Below are 27,520 nucleotides of genomic sequence, written 5' to 3'. Positions count from 1 at the left end.
ATACAAATCCATCTCCTCGTACAGGACCTCAAGACTTACTAGTAACACACTATGATTGTGAAGAAAATGAACAAAAAACATTAAAAAAATATGCAATAAATCAAGTAACGCAATGCGAAACAGAACCACAAGCTATAGAAACTACAAACATAATAGCAACACTATATTCAAAAGCCCGAGCAACGACAGTAACCGGATATAAATTTACAGCAACGTTTTCCGAAAAGAAAGTACATTGCTCACAAGTTTCGAATGGAAATAAAAACAGACTTGATCACGAATCATTTTACCAAAGCAATATAGAAAGACTTTTACATCTCAATCCCGATGATTGTAAAGTCGAGTTACACAGGTTAAACCTCACAAAAAACAAACACTCAGATAGACAAATAGTACATTTCCATGTCTTCAGCGATTCTGTTCACCAAGCAGAACTTGAACGCTATCAAGGACATATAAAATTAGACGAAAAATACCCCTTTAATGGCGCACACGGACGTTTAACTTATGATCCCGACGATAAACATTGGATACCACACATTGGAATAAACAACCCCTCAAATTGTAAAGCAGATACAAAAAAATAGAGGATATCAAGAAATAATGTTTTTTGATTGGAAAATACAACTTGAAAAAATACAACTCACACGAGATTTAGAAGATAACACAATGATCTATCAAGGAATTCGATTACCTTGTAAAAATGATCAAGGATATTGTGATCCTACAACAAGAACCCAAGAAAAAATATTTCATTGAATCCATCCCATACGAACAAGTGAACACACATCACAAACGAAGTAATGATTTCAAAAATTTAAACAATATTGAAAACAAACTAACACGTTTTCAAATCTATCAAGAAACAGAATTTGCTTGTAAATATGTAAACCCACTTTACAAGACACAATACTCCGAAATACTTGTCGAATACGAACAAGGTTTCGACATGACCACTGGAAAATTAAAGTTAATCCACACGCAACAGCAAAATATAAATACGACGGAAAACCCTACACCCCAGTTAATTTCCAACAATCTAATGGTCAACCAGGTGGAAAACTAACACCAATTGACAGACAAAGTACACGATTACAATAACTATCACTTATGAACACAACATACTTTGGAAACATACATTATGACATTCATTTAGACATGAAATTAGACTACACAATTAGTAGAATTTTTCAAGAAATGTCACTTTCTGACTTAGAAACACTACACCAACTATGCGAATTAGAAAGAACACAAATATTACAATAACTCGCATTAGCAGTATTAAAAATACCCTACGCAGGATATTTATTATCAGGAAATGGATCAATTTTTCTTGATTACGAAGGAAGCATTTTAAGGTTTTATACTTGCACCAAAAAAGTATCACCGTTATACGTTTATGAAGATAAACGTTGTTACAAAAGAAAACCCATATTCTACAAAAACAAAGTACATTTTGTTGACACACTCTCAAGAAGAACATATTTTTGGGATACCGCAGTCCCATGTGGATCAGAAAATAGCCACAATGTAGTACAGCTAAACCCTGACGAAGATAAGTACTACCTATTAACACCATACCCTACATTAATGCAACCATTAAAAATGTTTTCCCCAGAAAGCATAAGAGCCATTGCTCGAAACCCAAATATAGATCTACAATCCATTGGAATTTATTCTAAATCTGATATACAACACCATTTTAGAACACAACAATTCCAAGAACTACTCACACAAATGGATACTATACAAAGACAATCAATCGATCAAAATTTAAGAAAACTTGCAGAAACCGCAGGATTTGCAGACATATACACTCAAGATTTCAGCGGACATTTTAAAGACATTAAAGAGTATATATATATTTAAACGGCGAAAAATACAGACCACAGGATATTTCACCCATAAATATTTTCAGTTTAACCTTAAAAAACGAAATACTCGCTTTTTTAGGATGGCCCTACTACATCTTAGAAAGATTGACTAATTTATACGCTATGTTTAATTTTATAGGATTTCTTTTCTCACTACTGACAGGAATCTATAATACATGCGCTATACACACACAAGTTAACCGCCAAGCAAGTGTAGCACGCATATTATTTGCAGGATTTTTTGGAATATTTTCATCATCGATAAACAAAATACTTTTAGACGCACAAATCAAAGAATATAATACAAAACTAGCCACAAGACCAAATACATACAACAAAGAACACAATAATGTAGACACAGTCCCCACAGCACCACAAGTACCAGCCCTACCACAAAATCATCCATTATCTTTAGTTCCCAGAAATTTTCGAAATTTAGCAATCACAAATAACCCCAATTTTCGACCACATTCAATACACAGCCCTATTCAACATATAACGACAAATCATTCACAAAATGATAGTACATACGAACAAATTATAGAACAACCCCACACCACCACTTTTCAATCTCAAAATAATCATTTTTTAGCCCACGATGAGCAGACAACTTGGATCCCTCCACCGCTCAAATTCCCACCCGGCAAATCTCCAAAACCCAGTCCCAATTATACCACTTTTCGCTTTCCCCCCACCTGATTTTGTAATTAACATACCATCTAGCACGAGTTCAGACACTAACTCAGACGCTTCAGTTTTTCACACAAATTCACAATTTAACAATTCAGACCTTGAAACTCCCGACGAATTTGCCGACTCCGAACCCTCTCCTTCCACCTACTCCCAAAACAACCCCTCAAACTTTTCACAACCCCCTTTTAGACCCATCAACGCCAGTCAACCACTACCATCCCTTTCCACTCCCTCTCATGCATCCCAAGTTACCCCAACCTATAGTTCATCCCTTTCTGACCGATCAGCCAACAATTCCCCAGATATCCCACAAATCTCCCCCGAATTGGAAAATTATATTACTCTCCAACAACAAATTATCCATCCCCATACTCTTACCATAAATCACCTATCATCCATGACAACATCATCCGGCCCACCAACACCAACACCACTATCATACTATACCCAATCATTAGCCCAATCATCCACCTCCACAGAAACATCCACTAGCACTAACAGAGCTTATCGCACTTTCAAACGAAAATTTCCAAATCATGCATTCACAACCAGACCAGGCACAGCTAAAGATAATATTGATCACCCAAAACATAAAAATACTAAACAATTTCTCCAAACTAATCTACCATCATTCCCTCAATACACATTGAATACACCTACTACTAATGACGACACCAAAAATTTTGTTGACGAATACGTCTTAATGCCAACACTTCATTGGGCATCATACTATCACTATACTAACCCTCTTTACCTACCACTTTATAACAACATAACTGATAATGATCAATGTAAAGATATGCTATACAGATTAACAACAGCACTAACGCTACGACAATTCACATATATAGGATTCAAAAAACTACTAAAAGAATTCACCGCACCTCGCGCTAACGACTTCACTATTGACTATTAAGATCACAACATCATACGCCCTAACTAAGACCAATTTTTAGATGATGACCGCTTTGCTAACCCACAACTAACAGAGAAATTTTTCATCTCAACACCATATTTATTTACACTTAATATTTTTGACAAAAAACACGATCACATCATTTCCGAAGCCCTCATTGACACACAAGCCTATCAAAGCTTCCAAGATAAATTTAATTTATTTACACTAACCTTCCACTTTCTTACACCACAGGAACGAGATCTGCACTGCTCCCACGATATTATGTTACGCACTAAACAAACACATACTTACACATATTATCGTTTTTTACAAAATCATTTTCACCTACATAACACCCTCACGACAACCCCACCATCGTTTTCAATTCATCAACTCAAAGTACACATCACCGTTTTTTCTTAATTTCACTTATTGTATAAAAAATACTAACCTTCACGGCATCCTCCGTAATTACGACCCAGTCCACCAAATGTATATATTTTGCCCCATCATCAACGCTTTTCAGGACAAAGAATCCCGACCCTTGCTCATCCCGCACGAATTCCTACAACCCATTGAAATCCCCATTCTCGAATTCATACATAACACTAAATATAATCATAAACTTTATAACCTAATCCAAAACACACCTCATGAGATTGCAGTAGGCACCGAAGAACTAAATATCATCAAAGAACTTCAATTGCTTTGGCCACTGCTAGAAACTAAAAATATCATTCGTATATTAGCTAAATTATTAACATCATCTGAACTAATCCAAAACCTCTTCCCCCATGGCTTTTCCCCCGAAGATTAGATAAGTATATTTCAATTACATTCACTAATAAATATAAAGTTACTAACCATTTTCTATAGTGTTCTATTTCATTTTTCTAGCCTTCTCATCACCATCATCTGCAAAATGAAAAAATACAAAAAAATAAATCTTTTAGAAACTACAATTCATTAAACTTATTTGCTAAAACAATTCAAATAATCTAAACCCTTTGCACTATACGATGACTTAAAATTCATACAAATGTAATAAATTAATCTATAAATTCTTCCCCACTAAGCAGTAAACTTTTATACGATGAAAATATATAGTTTCAAATTTCCCCAAATGTAGTAAAATTAAAATTCAAGCAGTAAATTTATAAATTGTGAAAGCAGTACTAACCTTTTCATTCATTCGCTCAAGAATTCTATCCATACTCGCACAGCTCGCCCACGAAGAATTGTTTAAAATAATGATTTTATGTTCCAAGTTTTCAATAACAACAACACTAACTAATGATAACAAGTTTCCAATTTTCCTTTAACCCGGTTGGAATGGAGTTATACACTATACTAAACTAACCAACGCAAATGACTAAACACCACAAATCATAAAATAACAGCATGAATAAGAAAAGAACACCAACGGTACCCAAACCGGATTAACCCAGCTTAAAACTGGATAATTTATTCTTTTGAAGACTATTATAAAGTCAACGAAAGAAATAATAAAACACAAAACAGTCGAAAGACAAACCCATACCAAAAACAATTTGATTTTTGAAAAAAGGACCCCTCAAAGAAACAGCACGAAATCATACTCCCACTCCTGGCCTAACCCACCAGAGAGGACGTCCTGAGCATGCTCTATAGCCGGCCTAACCCACCGCGCTACACCACGCTTTGTGACCACACTTTTATTTTTAATAAGAGGTACTCAAGGGTGAGTAACTCTTCAAAATAACTAAACTAAAATAAAAAGCTTTTGTGAAAACAATTAACCAAAATAATAACTAAAAAACAATTAACAAACAATTATAAGATGTAAATCATAGTATGCAGTATATAGATCACACACAACAGCAAAGACGAACATCCAAAGACTAGACGATCCCATCACAACCTGAACAAGAATGGCTACCAACCACAACCGACATGCCACACACAATCACAACTCAAAGGATTTAGAGTACGACTTGACTTCGCAGCAAAGGACTTCATTGAACCAGACCAATGACCACCTCGATGTTCAAGTATACGTACAGATCCGAGTAACAAGGCATCCCTTCCAAACACGAACTTCACGCCATTCCCAGACGAGGTTGATCACAAACAACCCTCCACAAATGCAAGCAGAAATGACATAGCAAAGCATTTTGGATTCTGGAATCTAAAACGATTTCATTCATTGGGGATCACATTCGTTGTTGAACGACAAAGAAGATTAACTTCAGCGTCCTGGACCTTCTTTAAGACATTGGTTCTAGTCAAGGACCTCTCTTCTCCAGGAAACAGGGAAAAAAGAAAATGATGTTCGCCACATACCAACGTTCATCATCCATCCTTCAATTGCAGAAGAAAAGAGATAAAACTCAAAAATTCTGTAAACCCCGGATGGGTGGAACCTGATCTAAACTATGTTTCTTTATTTATAATTTAGACATTTAACCATTGTAAAGTATTTAATATTAACCAATCACAATCCATCTAACTAACTACCCACTTATTTGTAAAAGCTGAAATTTCTTGTAATTTCAGCACCAGAGAGATTTGAATTTAACTTAGAAAATAGTTGCCTCTCCCGAGTACTTCAGCAGCCCCAACAATACCAGTATACTCTAGATCTATTGAGCCTAGCAGAGACTAGTTAAACACCCTGAGACTAGTAGTAGTAAGAGTAAGATTAGGATCGGTACTAGACTAAGAAGTTGCACGAATCTATCCGGCCGAAAATAAGATAGCGTGACGAGCAGACGGTGTACCCTGTTCGAAATTACTCTATGAGATAAGCAACCCAAACTTAACTCAGTACAATGATAAAAAGCTTGATTTCGGAAATTTTACAAATCGATGTATCAAGTAATGTATGCTTCCATAGCTGAGTGGTTAGTGCGTGATACTCGAATTTGCTTGGTCGCAGATTCGAATCCTACACAGCCGAGTTTTTGCTAATTCGATACTTATTTCTAATTTTTAATATTTCACTTGATAGAGCTGCTTTTTGGTAGTTTTCTCGCAAGTGTTTGCGAAGCTCAGCTTCACCTCTGTGTTTAAATTAGCGTTAAAGGTTTCAACACCAAAATTCAAGTCTGGGAGAGTTAAAAAGCTGTGTAAGAGCACGATTGTAAGTGTCCATGTCAGTAATGGAGTGATGTGTATTAGGTTGAGGAGCTGCGTGGAGTTGTGACGAATGACAAATTCTACCCGTGGCTGTCGCGCTACCTCGTGGTCAGCAGGATCACGATGGAGACCAACTTCCACGCCCTCTACGCCTCCTTCCTTGACTGCTTCGATGTCAAATCTTTCTCCCAAATGGTCCTCACAGAGACCATCCGAAACATCAAGGTACAATTAACCTGTCCGTCAATTCACCTTATTCTCCTCTGAATTTCTACTGAAGGTAATTATTGGCCCACGCACCAGAGAGAGTTTCAGAGCAAGTGAACACAGTGAGCAAATGTTAAACTAGAAAAGAGGAGACGATTGACTGTCGTTGAGGTTTCTTTAGGTGCTACTGACTTCGGAAAAGGTGGTCATGCACAATTTCTCTGACCGGGCGCTACTAAAGAACTTGGGCAAGTGGCTCGGAATTATCACCCTCGCTAAGGACAAACCCATTCTGCAGAGGAGTCTGGACCTGCGCAGTCTACTGCTGGAAGCGTTTGTCAGGGCCGGCAACGAGATGACGATTGTGATTCCATTTGTGGCTAAGGTGATGGAGAGTGCAGCCAAGAGTGTAGTGTTCCAGCCACCCAACCCATGGACCATGGCTATACTCAGCATCCTCTGTGAGATCCACAAGGACCCCTCTCTCAAACTTAACCTCAAATTCGAAGTCGAAATGCTCGGCAAGCTGCTCAACATCGATATAGCTGTAAGTTCTTTTTAAATTTAACTCATTTCTTTACCATGCAGTGTGCAAATTTTTTCTGGCTAAGCGAACTACTATATTGATTCTACGATGATACCTGTAAGTGTCGGTTTTAAGAGTAACGAACATAGTGAATACTCTTATATAGGTCTTGGCGATTTTTTTTCAGGAAAAATTACTAAGATTTGTTTACGCTCAATTTTGATGTTTCGCGGTTTGACTTGTGATTTCTTTTCAAGGACAGTGCATTTGTATTCTTAAAGGAGGGCAAACTCCACTATCGAACAGCAAATTTGTAAAAGTCACGAAAAACGTGATCGACTTCTAGTTTCGAAATTTAAAATTTTTATCTATTGATCGAGTTTTCTCAATTTGGGTTGATTTTATCAGAAAAACAAAAGTGTTTATCATAAATCTTATTGTAAATCAAAGGGATTTAGAGGCATATATTTTTTCTTTGAAATTCGAAACTATATTAAAAAAAAACTAGTCTGTTTTTTTTCTATTTCCTTGTGTTCCTTGGCAATGTTTGGTCTCAAATCGACTTAAACTGCACTCCTCATCGATCTTGTTTCTGCGTCTTGAGTTCTTGAAACCTTTCGGGCTGCCGTTTGGGTATGGTTTGTTGTTTTCTGTTATTTTTTAAAGAGTAATGAACGCAGTGAAGACTCTTGTATAGGTCTTGGTGATTTTGTTGTTTTTTTTTTCAGGAAAAAGTCTAAAAATTGTTCTCGCTTAGTTTTGATTTTTTTGCGGCTTGATTTCTGATTTGATTTTAAGCTCAGTGCTTTTCCATTGTTAAAGTTAAGTCAAACTCCACTATCGAACAGCTGAAGTGTAAAGGTCACGAAAAACGAGATCGACTTTCAGTTTCGAAAGTGGAATTTAATTATCAGATTTCCCAGTGAAATAAAATGTCTACGTTTTGATGCAGTTTGAAATTGGGTTAATTTCATGAAAAAAAATGTCAATAAATTATTCTAGAAATTCAATGAAGTTTAAAGTCGTCTATTTTATTCTTCAAATTTCGATGCTTTTTTTCACCTTATAGATCTGCCTGTTTGTGTTCTCGCTAGAGTTTGCTTCGCTTCTGTGACGATTTTTGTGAAGTTAACAGCAATCCTTCCAAGTATATATTTACTAAGTATTGCTGTTAACTAACTATTCAGGCAAAGGGCACTAGTTTTCGTTGGCGTTTTTCAAAATAGAGGTCGTGATTATTCTTTTCAAGTCTTACATTTTTTTTGCTCAAAATTGATTTTCGCGGTTTGACTTTAAAAAATGTCAACCATAAATTGTTCTTGAAGAGCTTTAAGGCCAAATATTTCTTAGTAAGATTCTCGAAAAAATTTGTTCTGTTTCAATGCGCTTTTTGACTCCTTTCCAACTGCCCGTCGGTGATATTGTTAATGCTTTTTTTTCACGAAAAAGAAGGTAAACAAATAAATATCAGTATGACCGATTGGCATTTAGTTTTTGTCACAGCTCAAAAGTACTTTTTTTGTCATCAAACTGCTGAAATGTTAAGATCATGGATTTTTTATTTCAGACTTTCCAGCAGAATAATTACCTATCGGTCCTGTTTTCCTAAAGCGTATTAGTTTTATCAAAAAATTTTCAATCATGAATTTTTCTTCAAGAGCTTTAACCTCCAAATATTTCGTACTATGATTTTCGAAAAAGAAGTTTTTTTCAGAAACAGCCACTTTTTTCTTCTGTTTCTTTTTACTGATTAAGTCCTTACCAAATGCGCATCGGCTATAATAATTATTTTCTTTTCAAAAATTATCGGGTAACACAAAAATATCAGAATGGTTGATTGGTGTATCAAATGAAAATCTTTTCCTTCCTAGATCGGTCGGCATTATAATTCTTGTGAAAAATTTGTTCTGTGTTGAATAAATCGGGTTTGAATTCAATGCTTCTAGTCTAATTTTTAAGCCGTAAATACGTCTTTTGAAGCTGCATTTTGCTTTTCTTTGACAATAGAATTTTTTTTCAACATCGATTTTTTTGAGCTTTTTTCATTTCTCGAAGAAAATCATAGTAGAATATGACTTATTTAACTATAATGAATGCTTCTCTTTTGTTCCTTTCATCACACCACTCACAAATAAGACAACCGCTAAGATAAAAAAATCACAGTAGTTTTTATTTTATGTGGTTGGAATTTTCTGTGGTACTTGCACAGCAAACATCCACTCTTAGCATATCAATTTTGTCCGTTTGGCGCAGATTCATCTGCTTGGACGAAAGAGGTCCGTGGCGTTTTTGATAGTTTAGTTGAACTCCAGTTTGCTAAGAACAGGTATAATGAAAATGTTTTGGATTCGGTTTCTTGATTTTTATATTCGACGATTTGCACAAAAAGTTATGGCCCTCGGAAATATCAATTTTTTTTTACTTTGGTCTTTTATCGAAAATCACACTGTCAATTTCAGATTTTGAATCCAATCGAAAGAACAGGTTGAAGTTGAAGGAGGATTCTATGCATTAGCGGCTACGCCTAAATTTTCTTTGAGCATAAAGTTATGGCCCCCCTTAATTTCATTTTTTTTTTGTTTTCTGGGATTTTTTACACCTGCTAGCGTAGTGTTTTAGTACGAATTTTCTTTTCTCCAAACCAGTTGCAAATAAAAATGATTCTTTTGGTGGCCTTTTTGAATCAGTAGGCTGCTGTAGCAAAACACAAAACATTTTTTGTTATTTTGTCAGTTTTTGTAACTTTTTTGACTTGTCTTAAAAACTTATCTCCAAAACTGAGATTTTGGATTAAATACAAGTCCAGCTGTGGGAAGCTCCTCTGCATTAGCAATTTTATCAAGTTTTTCTCCACAAAAGTTATGGCCCTCATTCGAAAAAGTCTTGATTTCGATTTTTTCGAAAACTATTCTCCCAAATCTGAGAAATCATATTCATTCGAAAGAACGGGTTGTGGAAAGCTCTCCTGCTTGAGCGTCTACGTCCAAAAAATTTTACACAAAATAAAGGCCTTCGGAAAAGTCATTTTAAAAATTATTTGACCGTATTTTGAAAATGACTTTTCTCGAAAACTATCCTCCCAAATCAGATTTTGAGTTCAATCGTTTGAAGGGGTTGAGGGAATTTATCTTTCAAAAGCGGTTCAACTCAATTGTTTTAAACAAAATCTTATTGCTCTCGGAAAAGTTCGCTTACAATTTTTTGACCGCTATTTGATTCTTTTTGATTATCGAGGATGATGGGTTCAATCGAAGAAACGGGTTGCGAAATGTTCTCCAACATAAGCGGCTACCCACTGAGTTTTTGACATAAAAGTTATGGCCTGGAGAAAAGTTACATTTTGAACTGATCGTTTTCTGGAAAGTTTTGACAATTCTCTAAACTTACCATGCCAGTTCTCAAATTAATGGTTCAATCGAAAAAAAAAACAGATTATGGGAATCTTTGCGGCAAAAGTGGATTCGCGGTCATGGGTTAGATCACTTGAGATCTTTTTGGGAAATGTCCACTGTCTACTACACTGCCAAGTTTCATATTGAAGTCTATTGTAAGAACGGGTGATTGATATCTCACCTTCATAAGCGGCTAAACTGAAATTTTAGTTGAGAAACAACAATGTTTTGGGAAGAGTCCAATTTTTGAAAATTTGAAAGTTACGTTTTTCATCCCGCTTCGATAAGAATTATTCTAATAATAAGAAACGACTGATTCTGTTTATTTGGTACAATAGCGATATCCAAGGTTGGGCTGAAAATGATCAGATCATTTGCACTTCAGATCTGTACACCGTTTGTGAAATTTAAAGATTTTAAAGGGCAGATGTTTTTTTTCTTTAAAACTCGGCTATTTCTAAAAACTGATAATGAATATGATGAATATGAAATAATAAGAATTTTTGCGGAGCTTTAAAAGGTTTCTTTTAATTTTTTTTTGTTCGATGATTCTTATTGGATCGCAACGAAATGAGTTTTAAACTTTTAGTTATCCAATTGTATCAATTTCTAAGGCTGCAAATTACTGGATTGTGTGCTTCAAAAACAGGAAGTGCAGAAAAACCGGCCATGTCATCTGAACAAGACAGAGACGATGGTCAAGATTGTTCCGCAGCTGGCACCCCGAATGCCATGTGGTGCTCTGTCGGCCGAGTCGGCGGGGGTTTCTGGCTCATCAGAGGTGGTGCAGTTGGGTGGCAGCAGTGAATTGCAGCTGAACTCCAGAGCCATCGCACACTTCACTGCTCTGCAGCAGCAGCAACAACAGCAGCAACATAGACATCATCAACAGCAACACAGTGCCGCACTAGCAGCAGCCGCCGCAGTCCAGAGTGCCTCCGGGTCTGCAGCACAACTGGGTGCACAACAACAACAACATCAGCAGCAGCAACAGGTGTTGGTGATGAAGCAGCCACAGTACGCGTACCAGGAGATCAACCACCAGAGTGTCCAGTCTGGGCTGACTGGGAAGATCCGGGACAACTACTCCAACTCCCTCTTCCACCAACACCCCACCCTCAGACACCTCATCAAGCCCAACATAGAGAAGACGGTGCAGGAGCTACTCACCCCACTCATCGACAGGTGCACTAACACCCACCTCACCCTCTCCCTCAGTTTTTTTTTCAGGAATTTGATTTTTCGCGGTTTGATTTGTAAGTTCAGTTCATTTCATTTTTTCAAAAGAAGGCAAACTCCACTATCGGACAGCTAAAGTTTAAAGGTCACAAAAAACGTAATCTACTTCTAATTTCGAAAGCCCTTAGAAGTCATGAAAAACAGGTATAATGGAAACGTACGGAATTGGATTTTATTGTCCAGACTTGACGGTGGAATTTAAAGTTTACCTTTTGATCCAGTTTCCTCAAATTTGGTTATTTTTTATCACCAATCATAAGTTGTTCTTGAATGTCAAAGAGCTTTAAGGGCATTTAATTTTCAATGTAATTTTCGAAGTTGAAGTTTTTCAACTAACAACAGTTTTTTTTCTGAATCTTTGCGTTCATTAATCTTTTCCAACCGTGTGTTGACAAAAACAATCGTGGTCATTACACGAGCGTAGCATAGTGTGATAGCACGATGCAACTTAATTTTTTTTACCCGAAGTCGCAAATAATAGTGCAACTTTTGGTGGCACTTTTGAATCGGTAGACCGTGTTAGCAGTTTATTTCTCAGAAGTGCTTTGACTTCTGATTAGTAATAAGCTAACTCAGTTAATGCTTTTTTAATTCATCAATTGAACCGAAAAAAAGCTGTTTGTTTCTTACAACAGTACAATAGTTCAAATCCCATTTCAGAAAGTTTTCAACGTTAATGTGGTTGCCTTTATTTTATTACATTCCAAATTATTAAATGCAAAATTTGAGTTTTGTGGGTTTTAAAGCTCCTTAATTTTGACGCTTTCTCGCATGTGTCTGCAAAACTGCAGCTTCACCTCTGTGTTAATTTTTGTTTCGCAAGTGATGCGAACCTTAGTTTCAAGCAACCATCCAGCACCAGGGCTTTTGTTTCGAATCCGGCCGGGACTTGATTTTAGCCAGCTTGAAACTTTATACTTTCCGGACTATCGTTCGTCTGTTCATTTTTTTCTGCCCAGTTCCCGTTGCTCGGAATTTTTGCGAATTTTTAGTTTCCTTTTTTCTGTTGTGTTTTAATGCAAACTTCAGTTTCAATGATCTTCTTTGGGCTGCATTTTTTTTTAAATAAGAGCTTTATTCAAGACAAAGTGACACCAAGCTATGAAAATTTTGATAGCTTTAGGAAAGCAAGCTCTATTAAAATTTTCAGGTTGTTTAAAACTTAGTAGCTTCCTTCTCAATTTCGGGCTGTCAATTTCGGAATGCTATGTTTGTGTTGTATCATATGTCTAGTCTTTTTGTACAAATTCCCTTGACGTTTTTTCCGCTGGCTTACATACTCTGCTCATCGAATGGATTATACTTTGATCGGTATATAGACACCCAAATATTTCAAGTGGAACAAATTTATCATAAGCCCTGTTGTCAGCCATGTTCCTATCAAATCAGATTCAAAGCGAGCAGAGTGATATGTCAGATTGGGGTTGTAATTGAGTGTATGGTTGTGTTGATGTAGGAGTGTGCGGATTGCGGTGATCACGTGTGAGCAGATGATTAAGAAGGACTTCGCTCTGGACCCGGAGGAGATGCGGATGAAGACGAGTGCATTCAATATCACCCGACACCTCACAGCCACCATGACCCTGATCACGTGCAAAGAGCCCCTGCTGATCGCATGCACGAACAGCCTCAAGAACGCATTCCTCCAACAGCTCAGGGTAGGCTACGCCACACATTCATCCAAACAGTTGAGCCAGTTGATATGTAATTTTTAATTATGTCTTTGTTTCCTCTTGGTAGAATGCGAGCATTGCAGCGGAGTTGGTGCAGAGCATTGCACATGGGATAGCGAATGACAATCTGGAGTTGTGTGTAGCTTTCACGCAGAAGAGTGCGATTGAGAAGGCACTGGTGGAGATAGAGAAGAAGCTGTCCACTGAGTTCGATCTGCGCAGACACGCGAGGAACGAGAACAGACGCTACTGTGACCCCAAAGTGCTCACCTACCAGGCAGAGCGCATGCCAGAGCAGCTGAGGATGAAGGTGGGCACAGTCACGCCCAAGCAGCTGGTCGTGTACGAGGAGTTTGGAAGAGAGATTCCCGGATTCGCCAACAGACCACCAGTCCACACTGGAACAGCACCCACTGAAGACCCACGGGCATCCCAGGTAGAAAATATTAGACAGGCACATCAGTCACATGCGAGTGTTACGCAAGCGACCTTGCAACCACTGTGTTATACTGTTAGTCCAGTTTTTTGAAAACAACTCGCTAAAAATAGTGCACATTTCGGTTTCCTTTTTGCAGCCAGTATTTTCAGTTTAGTAGCCTGCCTTCTCCGATTTATCAGTCACTAGTGTATGGGTCCCTTAATATTCAGCAGCACTGCTGTGTAGGGCAGTCGAATTGGTTGCTCCAGCCCCCCTTTTTTGGTTCGATTCCCCCTTTTTTTCAAGACTCATTAATATTTTTATTTTCATGCCCTTTCTCTCTTTTTTAACATCTTAAAGGCTACTTCTTTGTGTTTTGACGCTAGTATTTGCTAAGTACAGCTTCGCGTCTGTGTTAGAAATAGTACTGAGCAAATAATTTTCAAGGCAGATAGTATTTACTCTTAAGTTTCTGCTTAGCTGGGTGCAATTAGTCACCACGCGACAGCTGCCTTGAGTGCAGTTGGAGGCGCAGGAGCAGGAGGGGGAGCAGCCTCAAGCGATGATTTGGGCTACATGTATAGCAAAATGGTGAGCGAACTGGAGCAGCATTTGAAGGCGTGCCAGCAACACTCTGCATCCAGACTGTTTGGCGCCATGCAGACTCTACTGGAAAACGTGGCAGTGGCCAGAAACTCGCGTGAAATATTGGCCGCCATCTCTCTTCTTTCGAAGGCTAGACACCATCTTCATGCAGATCACTATGTACACACCATCAACATGTTCATGTTTTATAAGTGTTGAGTGTTTTGTGTTTAGACTGTGGACAGTCTGCTGCAAGGACTGTTGAACCCGCCCGACCCCCAGGAGATGGTGATGCGGTTCCGAGACTGTCATCTGCTCGTGTTGAAGGCACTACAGGACCCCAGGGCGTACGGGGCCATGTGGACTAACAAGAATGTGACAAAGGCTCTGATTGAGAGCAGGGAGCCAAACAAGTACTGTGTGGACGGCATCGACTGTTTGATCAAGACCAGACTGGTCAACATGCAGCAGTTCGACATGTACCTCACGGCCGCCATGGAGAACGGCTTCAACTACACCGTGGTCTCATTTGCCATGAAACTAGTGTACAAATATCTGTTCGATGAGGCCACCACGAACGCACTCCTCGAGGCCAAATATGTAAGAGAGGGAAAAGACGCCCTTTAGTATTTTTTCAATGGTTGGACTTATGTGTGTTCTAGGCTGACCTTTACGGCACGATAGAGATGTTGATCCGGATCGGAAAGGGATCCCGCAGTCCCCCCGAAGAGCTGAGTCGGTTGATCGAGATGATTGGGGCAAGTGTGGACAACAGTGTGATCGACAGACAGCCCGGAGGACCCATCGGGATGATGCACTCTGGCATCTCTCAGGCCAGGGAGTTCGACGACCCACCTGGGCTGAAGGAGAAGACTGATCAGTTGCTGAGGGAATGGGTGACCATGTACCACTCGCAGAACAGTGGCAAGGACAGCACGAAAGCATTCTCCACATTTGTGACTCAGATGCACACGCAGGGCATCCTGAAGACAGACGACCTCATCACTCGCTTCTTCCGCATCTGCACCGAAGTGTGTGTGGATGTGTGCTACCGGGCTCTGAATGACTCCACCAACAGTCCCAACCACTCTCTCACCAGGGCCAGATGCTACCACACGCTGGACGCATTCGTCCGCCTCATCGCCCTCCTCGTCAGACACTCTGGCGACGCCGCAAACACACTCACCAAAATAAACCTGCTCAACAAGGCAAGTTCATATTACAATCAACCCACACACACACACAAACACACCCACACCAACCCACTGGAAAGATTCAGCACATGTCGTGTTTTTTTCTAGTGTTGTCTTGTGTTCAGGTGCTGGGTCTGTTGACTGGCGTTCTGCTGCAGGATCATGAGTTGAAGAACACTAGCTTCCAGCAGCTGCCCTACCACCGAATTTTTATCATGCTCTTCATGGAGCTTTGTGCGCCGGATGAAGTTCTCGACGGAATTAGCTTCCAGGTAATCATGATTCAGTGTTGATGAACGTAGTTCAGACTCTTATATGGGTCGTGAATTTTCCAACCCAATTTATATGCCATTTTTTTGGATATGCATCACTTACTTATAATTTGTACTCATGCTTTCCAATTTATACATTCTAAGTTAATGTGGATTCCTTTAGTTTATTATATTCCAATTTATTACACTAGCTAGCTTTACACTAGCTAGCTAGCACATCTCTTGATTGCAGTAGGTCCCAGTCTTGAATCCTAGACGTGGCCGAGTTTCTACTATTTCGAGGCGTATTTCTACTTTGTCTTATTTCATTTGATAGAGCTGCTTTTTGGTCGTGTTCTCGCATGTGTTTGCAAATCCCAGCTTCGCCTCTGTTATTTCATGAAATGAACCGAAAAAAGCTATTTGTTTCAAACAAGAGTACAATAATAAAACTCGATTTCAGAATTTTTCCAACTCAATTTATCTCGCAATTATTTAAGAGTTATAGGCTCTTAATCCTTCCTGCAAATTTTTACAAGTAAATTGTTTGCTAACATTATCCGATTATTATGAAAATTGACATAAATACTAATTAGGCCATCGCAGGCATATTTGAACAACATGCTGAATCTTGTAAAACCACTTGTTACACCATAAACATTACGCTCTTGTGAAGTGGGTGGGAAGGAAAAAAAATGAGTAACGAACGTAGTGGTGCTCTATTACGTCTTGATGATTTTTTTTGTTTTTTTTTCAGGATAGTCTTTAAGTTTAGTATGCTTAATTTCGACTTTTCGCGGTTTGACTTCTGATTTTTTTTTGAGTTCTGTGTGTCTCCATTGTTACAAGGAACGAGAATTCCTCTGTCGAATAGCAAAAGTGTAAAGCACAGGAAAAACGTGATCGACGTCTAATTTTGATTTTTGAGTTTTCCCAGCGAATGTTATAAAAAAAGCAGTAGGAATTTCTTCTAATAAATTGCAAATTCCTGATTTGAGTAGATAAATCTCATGGTTTTCGGTAAAGACGGCTTCAAGATTTTGAAAATTATGCGTTTCGTTCCTTATCAGTAAGAATTTTTCTAAAGTTTCAACAGTTATCTCCCGTTTCAGCTGTGCCACTATTGTTGGACTATCTGCAAGAGCACATGGCGCAGCTTGGAGGAAGTAAATTTCGCAATTTCTATAACTGTGTTTCGAATACGGTGCATAAAAGTTTTTGTAGTATTTCAAGAGTTCTGTTTACTCTCCATTTTTTCTTTGCCTGTTTTGAGTCGCTTTTGCCGTATTTTTGCTTGTGTACTCGAATTGATTGAAGCTTCTTCTCTGTTTTTTTTTCAATAAAATGAAGGTAAACTCAGCTATTGAACAGCAAAAGTGTTGATGTCCAGAAAAACGTTATTGTAAACTCCGCTATTGAATAGAATGTATTTTTGCTTGTGTACGCGAATTGAAGCTTCGGCTATTGAAGAGCAACAGTGTTGAGGTCCCGAAAAACGTTATGGACTTTTAAAAACTATATCCACTTTCGAAATAAGATTTCCCAGCAAAATAAAAAATTACCTTTTATTCCAGTCTTCTCAAAATGGCTTAATTTAATCAAAAAAAAAAGTTTCTGGCATTAAAAGTTATAGAATTTCAAAGAGATTTAAGGCCTATTTTTTTCTTTAAAATTCATTTCCTGTTTATTTGCGTTCAATTTGAGTTAAGTATGTAGTCCTTATCTCATAGAGTAATTTCGGATAGGGTACACCGTCTGCTCGTCACGCTATCTTATTTTCGGCCGGATAGATTCGTGCAACTTCTTAGTCTAATACCGATCCTAATCTTACTCTTATTACTACTAGTCTCAGGGTGTTTAACTAGTCTCTGCTAGGCTCAATAGATCTAGAGTATACTGGTATTGTTGCGGCTGCTGAAGTACTCGGGAGAGTCAACTATTTTCTAAGTTAGATTCAAATCTCTCTGGTGCTGAAATTACAAGTATTTTCAGCACTTACAAATAAATGGGTAGTTAGTTAGATGGATTGTGATTGGTTAATATTAAATACTTTACAGTGATTAAATGTCTAAATGATAAATAATAAAATGTAGTTTGGATTAGGTTCCAAATTGAATCTTTTCTAACTATCTGTTGGCTATTTTTTAACTTTACCAAGTGACATTTTGATCCAAATGAGTTACTCTCATCAAAAAAGTGTCAATGATAATGAACGTATTGAGTATTCTTAAATGGGTCTGGGAGTTTTTTTTTTTGGAAAGTCTTTAAAATTTGTAGCAATTGGACTTTCGTTTTTTTTTCAAGCTCCCTTCATTTCCCTTGTTAAAATGGAGGTAAACTCCTCTACCGAACAGAAAAATGTAAAGGTCACGAAAAACGTGATCGACTTCTAAAGATCATGTAGTGTACATTAAGCAGCTCAAGCTTGTTTTTCAAATGCGTGGACCTTCTTTGCGTAGAATGCGTAGAAATGTTGTTTCGTGATCCAAAACTGAAAAGGGAAAAATGGGCTGCGTAGACTACTGATATTTTGGATTTCAAACTTTTCTGAAAAAAATGGTGAACTCGGAATATTCTTTATATGGTTTGATATATTATCAAGAGCATGTGTTTAGCCTTGAAGTTTTAACAGGTGTTTTTAGAGTTATTGGTTTGTTTTGTAGGTGCTGACTGCGTTCAGCTATGCCCTGCATGTGTTGCGACCCAGTAAGGCGCCTGGCTTTGCCTATGCTTGGCTGGAACTGATCAGCAACAGAATCTTCATCGCCAGGATGTTGCACCTCACTCCCCAGCAGAAGGCGTGGGCCATGTATGCTCAGCTGCTCATAGACCAGTTCCGCTTCCTCGCTCCCTTTCTGCGCAATGCTGAGCTAACTAAGCCAGTGCAGCTGCTCTACAAGGTATTCGTAACCAGATTTCTTTCTTCTGTTAAACTGAAGATCTCAGGACATGCTTTAGTCGGACAAGAAAGGCCGATAGTGTGTGTTGTTTTTTTACTCCAATAGGAGTCAAACGAGTGAAAGTCTCCAATGAGTGTTCCTATGTTTGGCCTTGTTGCACAACAGGGGACACTTCGGGTGCTGCTGGTGCTGCTGCATGACTTCCCAGAGTTCCTCTGTGACCATCACTACGTCTTTGCTGACGTCATCCCACCCAACTGCATCCAGATGCGCAACCTCATCCTGTCCGCATTCCCCAGACACATGCGGCTCCCCGACCCATTCACGCCAGACCTCAAGGCTAGTCAACACTTCACTACTCTGTAAAAGTACAAACTGAACACTCGACACTTGATGTATCATTTTTAGTTATCTGTTAGCACAGTTGAAACAAATTTGAGCCTTAAAAGGTTGACCTTTGTGTAATCTACCGATGCAAACATAGACCTAGTATAAAGTATCTATATTTTGTATTGATGGTTGATTAACTGACTGCCTTGTGTTGTCGTGTTTTGCAGGTGGATCAACTGTCGGACATCAAATATGCGCCGCGCATCCTGCACAACTTTGCCGCCGGCATCCCCAGTGCACTGCGGAAAGACCTTGACCTCTACCTGAAGAGTCGTTCTCCCGTAGAGTTCCTGAGCAAACTGAGGAATGACCTGCAGGTGTCCTCTGAACCAGGCATGCGGTATGTCAAGAGACAGAAAACTGATGTCATTGATAAATTGCTCTAATTTCGTAAATTGATCGAGAGTCGATGAACGTAGTGAAGACTCTTTATTTGAGTCGTGATGATTTTTTCAGGAAATGTTTTAAAATGTGTTCACGCTCTATTTTTTTGCTGTTCGATTTAGATTTTTTTTAAAATATCAATTGATTATTTTGTTAAACGGAAGGCAAACTCCTTTGTTGAATATTAAAAGTGTAAAGATCACGCAAGACGTGATGGTCTTCTGGTTTCGAAAGTGTAATATAATTTTCAGATTTCCCAGCGAAATCAAAAAAATTACTTGTATTAGTATGACTCTACTTTTTTCCAATCTAACCTCCCAAATAAAAGCTTTCATTTAGTGACACTTTTGCTATAATCAGAATCGGTAGCATTGGAAGTTCCTCTACTTTATTCGTGGCTAGTATTTGACTCCTAATCTACTGGTCGGAGGTTCAACACCGGAGGTAGCAGTAGTTTTTTTTTCATATTTCGTGGCATTTTTGCTGCTTAGCATCGGCAATTTATTATCTATAGCTGAATCATTGGCGGCTTGTGTTAGCAATATTTTAAGGGCACGTTGAGTAGAGGCGAGAACGTGAGACTCTAAGTTGCTCAGAAAAAAGCGTTGAATGCTTTAATAACTTCAGATATGCATTTATACATATTAAAGCATTTTTAATGCTTTAGTATATCTGCTCTTTTTGAGTTCAATTCAAATTCATCTGCTGAAAGTTACGAAAGTAGCATAAGCGAACTTGTAACTAGCTAGAGATAAAATGAATGATTTGGTCGGGTAAAGAGTTAAAAATAATTTAGAGTTTGAATTCATTTGTGTTGTGTATTGATGTGTGATGTTGCAATGTGCTGTGTTGTGCAGGTACAATGTGCAGCTGATGAATGCAGTGGTGTTGTACGTGGGCGTGTCTGCCATCACTGTGATCCAGTCTGCGGGCAAGATGCCACAGATCAACGCCATCCAGTACTCCCCACACATGGATGTGTACCAACACCTGGCAGTATCTCTGGACACCGAAGGTACTCTCTCATCTCTCTTTCTTTCTTGGGTATGAGTGACTGAGAGTATGAGAGTAACTCAGTTGTGTGTGTGTTTTAAGGTCGCTACCTGTTTCTCAATGCGATTGCCAACCATCTGCGCTACCCGAACAACCACACCCACTACTTCAGCTGTGTGCTGCTCTACCTTTTCGCAGAGGCCCACTCGGAACACATTCAGGAGCAGATCACGCGTGTTCTGCTGGAGAGAGTGATCGTGAACAGACCACACCCCTGGGGTCTCCTCATCACATTCATAGAACTCATCAACAACCCCAACTTCAAGTTCTGGCAGCACGAGTTCGTTCGCTGCGCCCCCGAAATTGAAAAGTGAGTTAGCACTGGATTGAAATAAGATGAATAAATCAAGTGCTCAGGAAGTTGAAGAGTCTTAAATGATTAATTGTAAACTAACGAAGTGATTTTATTTTCACTTATAGGTCGTGATGATTGTTTTTTTTTTCACAAAGTCTCCAAATGCTCTTATAACTACAGAAGGCAGTATTAAAACATTTATTTACCATTGCGATTAAGGGTGTTGCAACCGGGTACTGGACATTTGTCCCGTTAACAACTTTTTCCCAACTTGCTTCATGATAATTTCAATCAACCATACAACACATCTGCGGTAGAGGTAACTGTTACTTGAGACGATGAATCCGAGTTCTGGTTTGAATCCGGCCAGGACCTGTTTTTTGTGGAACTACATTTACTGTTTTTTAGGAGTCAATAAAAGCAGTTCTTACTCTTATATATGTCGCGATGCATTTTTCTTTGTTTTTCAGGCTCAAATTTACTTTTCCGCGGTTTGACTTCTGATTTCTTTGTAAGTTCAGTTCATTTTTTTGTTATAAGGAAGGCAAATTCCGCTATCGAAAAGCATAAGTGTCAAGGTCACGAAAAACGATGTGATCGACTTCCAGTTTCGAAAGTGGAATTTGATTGCCAGATTTCCCAGTGATATAAGATAGTTACCTATTGATCCAGTTTGCTCAAATTGATTTATTTTTATGAAAAATTGTTAATTGTTCTAAGAAATTCGAAGAGGTTTAGGGACGTCTATTTTTTTCTCCGATATTCGAAGCTAGGGATTTTTTCAAAAAAAAATCAGTTGTTTTTGAGTTCATCACTCTTTTCCAACGTTATCACTCTGGATTATATATTTTTTCCTGTAATTAACTTGTCCAACTGAATCATATTCTCGAAGTAGCACTTTCGTCAACCAATAAATATATTTTTACAAGCAAGCCTATTTACCTAAGTCGCGAATATTGTTGCGACAAAATGTGATCATTTCGTAAGTACAGCCAATGCTAAAGATAATAACACAGACTATTATATTACTTATAGCACTTCAGCTTCAAGGCATGATGGATCTGTAGCGTAGAGGTAGATAAGGAGACCAGCAGCAAAACAAGAGGGTTCGAACCTGGTCAGGGTCGGATGTTTCATTGAACTTTTTCGTATTCTAGTTAAAATGCGTCTGATCTATAAATTGAGGCATGTTACTCGGTAAATTTTTTTTTTTTTCAAATTTACTGGTACTGCTAATGCGTCATAATTTGCTTGCGTCACTTAGCAATTATGTTGACTCATAATTAGCATGCGTCTCTCAAGAAATTTTGTAATCTCAAAGTCTTACTCATTCAGTTTTCCCCAGTAGAGTTACTGGTCATATTTTTGCTTGTGTATGCGAAGTACAACTTCGCCTCTGTGTTTAACCATGTCTGCTTATCAGATACTCGTCAAATTTACACTATAGAACTTGCGGGAATAGTGTAACAGTACGAAAATTGTTCTTTCCACCCAACTCGCAAATTAAAACGCTCGTTTGGTGGCAATTTTGCTATAGTCACGATCTGTAGCGTTGGATATTTGATAGCATCTGTTTTTTGTGGCTAGTGTATGCGATTTGTTAATCTTCCAGTGTCTGAGTGGCTAGTGCTTGCAACTCATAATCTCTAGGTCGCAGGATCGAATGCGAGACGTAGCGGAGCTCTTGCTTTTTTTTGTTAATTGGTTTTAAAAGTTTTCAACGAAAGTCGATGAACGTAGTTCAAACTCTTAATATAGGTCGTGATGATTTTTTTTCAGGAAAAAGCCGCGAAGCTTGTTCATGCTGAAATCAGCTTTTTCGGATTTGACTTTTGATTTAATCTCAAGTTCAGCTCATTTCCTCTGTTAAAATGAAGGCAAACTCGGCTATCGTACAGCAAAAGTAAAAAGGTCACGAAAAACCTGATCGACTTCTAGTTTCTTTTCGAAAGTGGAAATAGATTTTCAGATTTCCCAGCGGAGTAAAAAGTTTATCCATAAATCCAGTGTTATCAAGTTGGGTTATTTTTTAAAAAAGTGTGAATAATTAATTATTCTAGAAATTCAAAGAGCTTTAAGGACAGTCAATGTTTTCTTTGAATTTCAAAAGTTAATGTTTTTTGGAAAACAAGTCAGTATTTTTTTTTACTTGCATTCAATGACTCTTTTCCGACTGTCTGTTGGCTATCGTTTAATTGCGTATTTTTCGTTTGCTTTCAGACTGTTTGACTCGGTGGCCAAGAGTTGCATGCAGAGGAAGGAGGGGGGTGGTGGGGGACCAGCAGTCGTCCCGTCTCAGGGGGGATCTGGGATTCCCTCCGGCGGTACCCTTAGTCTCCCGCACTCTGCAGCTGCTGCGTCTGCTGTGAACGTCAGTAGTAGCACAGCGAGTGCCAGTGGTGTGGGTCCGGCCGGCAGCACTGGTGGAGGATCGGGGACAAATGCAGCTGGGGGAGCAGTGCAGTCTACTAATGTGACTCTGGCCTGTCCCCCCGCCGCCGCCTCCTCCACACAACAGGTGCGCAATGACCAAGTGGTGTCGCCCTCATCAGCCAACATCATACAGGCTGTTACAGTGAACAACAGTGAAGGCCACTCAAACAGTGGCTAGGAAATCACGAAATTGGCTGAACATAAAATATAGACTGAACTGAAATTGAACTTTTCAAAAATGAAGCTGAAACTCATGAAACTTCGTTCGATTGAAAAGGATGCGGCCATGTTGCAGTGTAGTGTTTTAAGTCTCCGTGTTTTTACTGTTGATGAGTGTTGGAGTAATTCCTTTTAAATTCGTTTCGAGAGGAAAATTGTTAATTCCTATCTACACTCTAGTTTCTCAATATATTTTGCGCTATCTCTAGACAATCCTTGTCTGGACAATTTTGCCTTTGTGTGTGAGTAGAAGTTTTAATCTAACATTCAACTATGTGATGTTGTCAATATCTCACGCGCAATGACGCTTCATTTCAGTGAGAACAAACTTAATTTGACCTCTTAACGAACTTACGTCAATTTGTAAGTTCAATATTTCGCACATGTTCATGAACTACATAAAGTTTTTACAGGGGGGCCATGGTATCGGTGCGGTCAGTGCCACATCAGTGCCAGCAATTTATTATCAGTGCCAAAAATTCTTTGTCGCATTTGTTCACAAAATTATCAAAAGCTTCGAACGATATAAATTTGAATCTAAGTTATGCTGATATGATTTGTAAAACATTCTTCTGAGAATTTTATTTCTGAAACGTTCTCACAAAATAATTTTCGACATGTTAACTGGTTTTATTTGTGCTTCAAGTTGTGTCAAAAAGAGGGAAAAAGCGAAAAATATTTGTGCCAGGGGTTCATTTTTATCAGTGCCAGCGATTTTTGGATACCGTGGCCACCCTGATTTATGAATAATCTTGTCCCTGCCAATTTCTTTGCTCTCATAATTTAAGTGTTTTCAAACAACCTACTTGTGCTTATTTTTGTGGGCAATTATATGGAAAATGGCAGTTGGAAATGCAGACGATGTTGCTAATTTAATTTGATCAAACTCCTTATTTTTGAAGAAATACTGTTGATTTGTTATAATAACTGAGTCTACGCTTTAGTTATATGTTGTTCATTTATTTCTTTAAGTGCGATTGATGCAAGAGAACACGTTCTTTTTACTGCTTTTTTGTCAAGCTATTTGAGCTGGATTTTGAATATAACGAGTAGTCTACTGCAAAACTGTTCTTAACGACCAACAAACATTTAACCAAAATTCAAACGAAAAGCTGTTTCAAAGTTATTTACGCACAGTATTTTTTGAAGCTTTTGCATATATTAGCGTTAATTTTTATTTAAACATGGGCGAGCGCAGTTCGGCAGAGTATTCGAAGACTCTGCGGAAGAACATCGACAACTTCTCTCTTGAGGATTCGCTGAAGAGAGTGGAGAGGGATAGTCAGTCGACTGCTCAGCTGCAGAACACTTCTAACACTCTCTCTCAGGAGGAGCAGGAGCTGTACCAGCAGACAGTGCAGGACAGGTTCAAGAGCTACCCCATGTACGAGAAGGGACAGCACAGACCCCCCGGCAGTCCCCCCGAGAGACTGAATCTGCACCCGAACTACTCGCGCACAGAGAGAAACTGGCGCGACACACAGGACAGACGCTCTCTGGAGACAGAGGCCAACAGACCCTTTTACCCCACCTTTGGAACCTCGGGTGGGGGCGCTCCTCTGAGGGACGAGGAAGGAAACAAGATCACGAACCTCAAGTCGGACCCAGAGACCAGATTCCAGCCACACAAGGACGGAAGCATCATTAACGAGAAGGCATTCAGGTACATAGCAGACATTTCACACACAAACGAGTACATCAAAGAACTGGACGAGGCGGTAAAGGAGAAGCAGCGTCAAAAACAGTTGGAAAAGGAGCGTGAGGAGGTGATGAATGCAATGCACAAGAGGGTGGACTACTTCGGACAGACTGGGGCCGGAGCTCCTCCCACGATGCGAGGACTGGACACGTACACTGGTGTGGACCTGCACCAGGGATACCGGAAGACAGAACCAGTGTACACGGACAGATCAGTGGTGAGACACTATGACTTGCAGTCCTACACGAGACCAGGGGACAAGTGGCGTATTCCGGAGGGCACAGAGCAGCACCGCCAGTATGGCACCGAAGATCCCCGACTGGGGTTGCTGCCGATCGGGGCAGAAGTTAAGGACGAAATGAGAGACAGGAAAGAAGAACACCTGTTTCTACAGGACACTAAACGAACTCCGCGACAGCGTCAGACCAGTGAAGTGTTCAGTCCATGGGGAAGGCCTGGAGCAGGAGCGCCTCTGTACCAGGGAACAGGGGAAGTGAATGCCAAAGTAGCCGGCAAATTCAAGACTGATTTCTACAATCTGGACTGGGAGAAGAACAGAGACAGTCGACTTGAGGCGAACAAGAGAAACTACTTGCAAGATTTAAAAGCTAATATGGTAGCTCACGAGAGACAGAAGCAGCAGATACAGCTGCAACAGAAACGAGAGTCAGCTCTGGACTTAGCCGAGAAAATAAGACAGCTGGACGCATCCGGCTACCCGAAGAGAAGCGCCAGCGGAGAAGTTGTTGCGGATCCTAGGAATCTGTCGGACATTTCACGACACAAGCTAGATGTGCGACACCCGAACCCATTGGAGGCTAAAAAGTACCATGACTATTTGACCAGTCAGGTGGAGGAGAAAGACTCGATCGATTACCGGCAGAGAGAGCGAGACATGCAAGAGAAGAGACAGCACTCGATCACCATGGACTCCTACTTCTGGAAGCCAGAGGGCCACGGGGCACCCTACCCAGAGAGGCCATATGGTCACAGACGGGCAAAACTGGGCAGTCAGTTGCTACAGGGCTTCCAGCAGGAGAAGCCGCCTCTCGTTTCTCAGTTACCCAGCGCTACTTCTATATCTCAGCCACAAATACATTCACGAGAAACACAATCATCAAATGTGTCTATGTCAACACAAACTGAGCGACAATATGCTCTAAGGGCTCCATTTGCAACATCTGTTTTTTGACAAATATTTAAATTGTCTTTAAATTTGTATAAAACATACTTCTTATAACAATGATAAAAAATAATAAAAAGAAGAAGCAGAACAACAAAGATTTATAAAGTCATGAACGTCAAAAACAATTTAGTATTAAGCGAGGGCAAGCCAGGGTTAAATGGACCCACTGAATGCCTACCATACATTTCGAATCTTAAAAAAACGTGAGAGGAAGATTTCTCACCTTAAATCATCAGAGTTTTTTTTTCGAGAGTCGCTGAAAATAACTCAGATTCTTTTATATGCTTTAAAGTCTTTTTTTGTTTTCATTTTTTTTCTGGAAAAGTCATAGCATTTCTTCAGTCTTTAATTGTTCGCGATTTCACTCACGATTTTTTCTAAATTTAATTTCTTTGTTAATACAAGCGAATCTTATTTGATGAAGAGAATTATCTTTTTTCTAACCTAGCTCGCAAGTGATAGTGTTCACTTTGATCAATAACCAGATATTAAGTACTGAGGCATGTTAATTGGTTTTTTTTTACTTCAGCCCGAACTGCTAAGGCGTTATACATGGCTTGCGTCACTTAAAAAATTCAGTAGAATCAACGCTGAACTCAATCAGTTTATCCCAGTAGCGCTGTTGGTCATTATTTTGTTTGCGTATGCGAAAAGCTACTTCTCTGTATTGAAGTAAGGCAAGTTACATTGTCAAACAGCTAAAGTGTCAAGAGCACGAACGATAAACATAAGCATCTTCTACTTTTGATAAGAATTTCATTTTGCAGAATCCCAGAAAAATAAATTTGTTAAATATTGAACCAGTCTTCTCAAAGTATGTTAGTTATATCAAAACTCAAAACATTGTCATAAACCGTTCTAGAATTTTATGGCCATCTATTTGTTTTGTCAAATT

At 39.1% G+C, this 27,520-nt stretch overlaps 1 protein-coding gene across 1 annotated transcript in view; it reads left to right on the top strand.

The window, feature by feature from the left end:
• The window catches only part of LOC134846474 (CCR4-NOT transcription complex subunit 1-like), an 85,892-nt gene extending 61,148 nt beyond the window's left edge, over positions 1-24,744 (top strand). Inside the window, exons 16-30 of the mRNA XM_063863845.1 lie at positions 6,625-6,807; positions 6,971-7,336; positions 11,357-11,892; positions 13,403-13,604; positions 13,687-14,055; positions 14,518-14,772; positions 14,857-15,222; positions 15,285-15,830; positions 15,941-16,087; positions 18,730-18,966; positions 19,132-19,305; positions 19,524-19,696; positions 20,598-20,755; positions 20,836-21,103; positions 23,309-24,744. Coding sequence (XP_063719915.1) covers positions 6,625-6,807; positions 6,971-7,336; positions 11,357-11,892; positions 13,403-13,604; positions 13,687-14,055; positions 14,518-14,772; positions 14,857-15,222; positions 15,285-15,830; positions 15,941-16,087; positions 18,730-18,966; positions 19,132-19,305; positions 19,524-19,696; positions 20,598-20,755; positions 20,836-21,103; positions 23,309-23,699 — 4,371 coding nt within the window. The 3' untranslated portion in view covers positions 23,700-24,744. The remainder of the gene's footprint in view (positions 1-6,624; positions 6,808-6,970; positions 7,337-11,356; positions 11,893-13,402; positions 13,605-13,686; positions 14,056-14,517; positions 14,773-14,856; positions 15,223-15,284; positions 15,831-15,940; positions 16,088-18,729; positions 18,967-19,131; positions 19,306-19,523; positions 19,697-20,597; positions 20,756-20,835; positions 21,104-23,308) is intronic.
• The last annotated feature ends 2,776 nt before the right edge of the window (positions 24,745-27,520 follow it).

This window comes from Symsagittifera roscoffensis, chromosome 5, assembly GCF_963678635.1.
Source record: "Symsagittifera roscoffensis chromosome 5, txSymRosc1.1, whole genome shotgun sequence".
NCBI classification, from domain to species: Eukaryota; Metazoa; Xenacoelomorpha; order Acoela; family Convolutidae; genus Symsagittifera; species Symsagittifera roscoffensis.
This window is presented reverse-complemented; position numbering and strand designations above follow the sequence as displayed.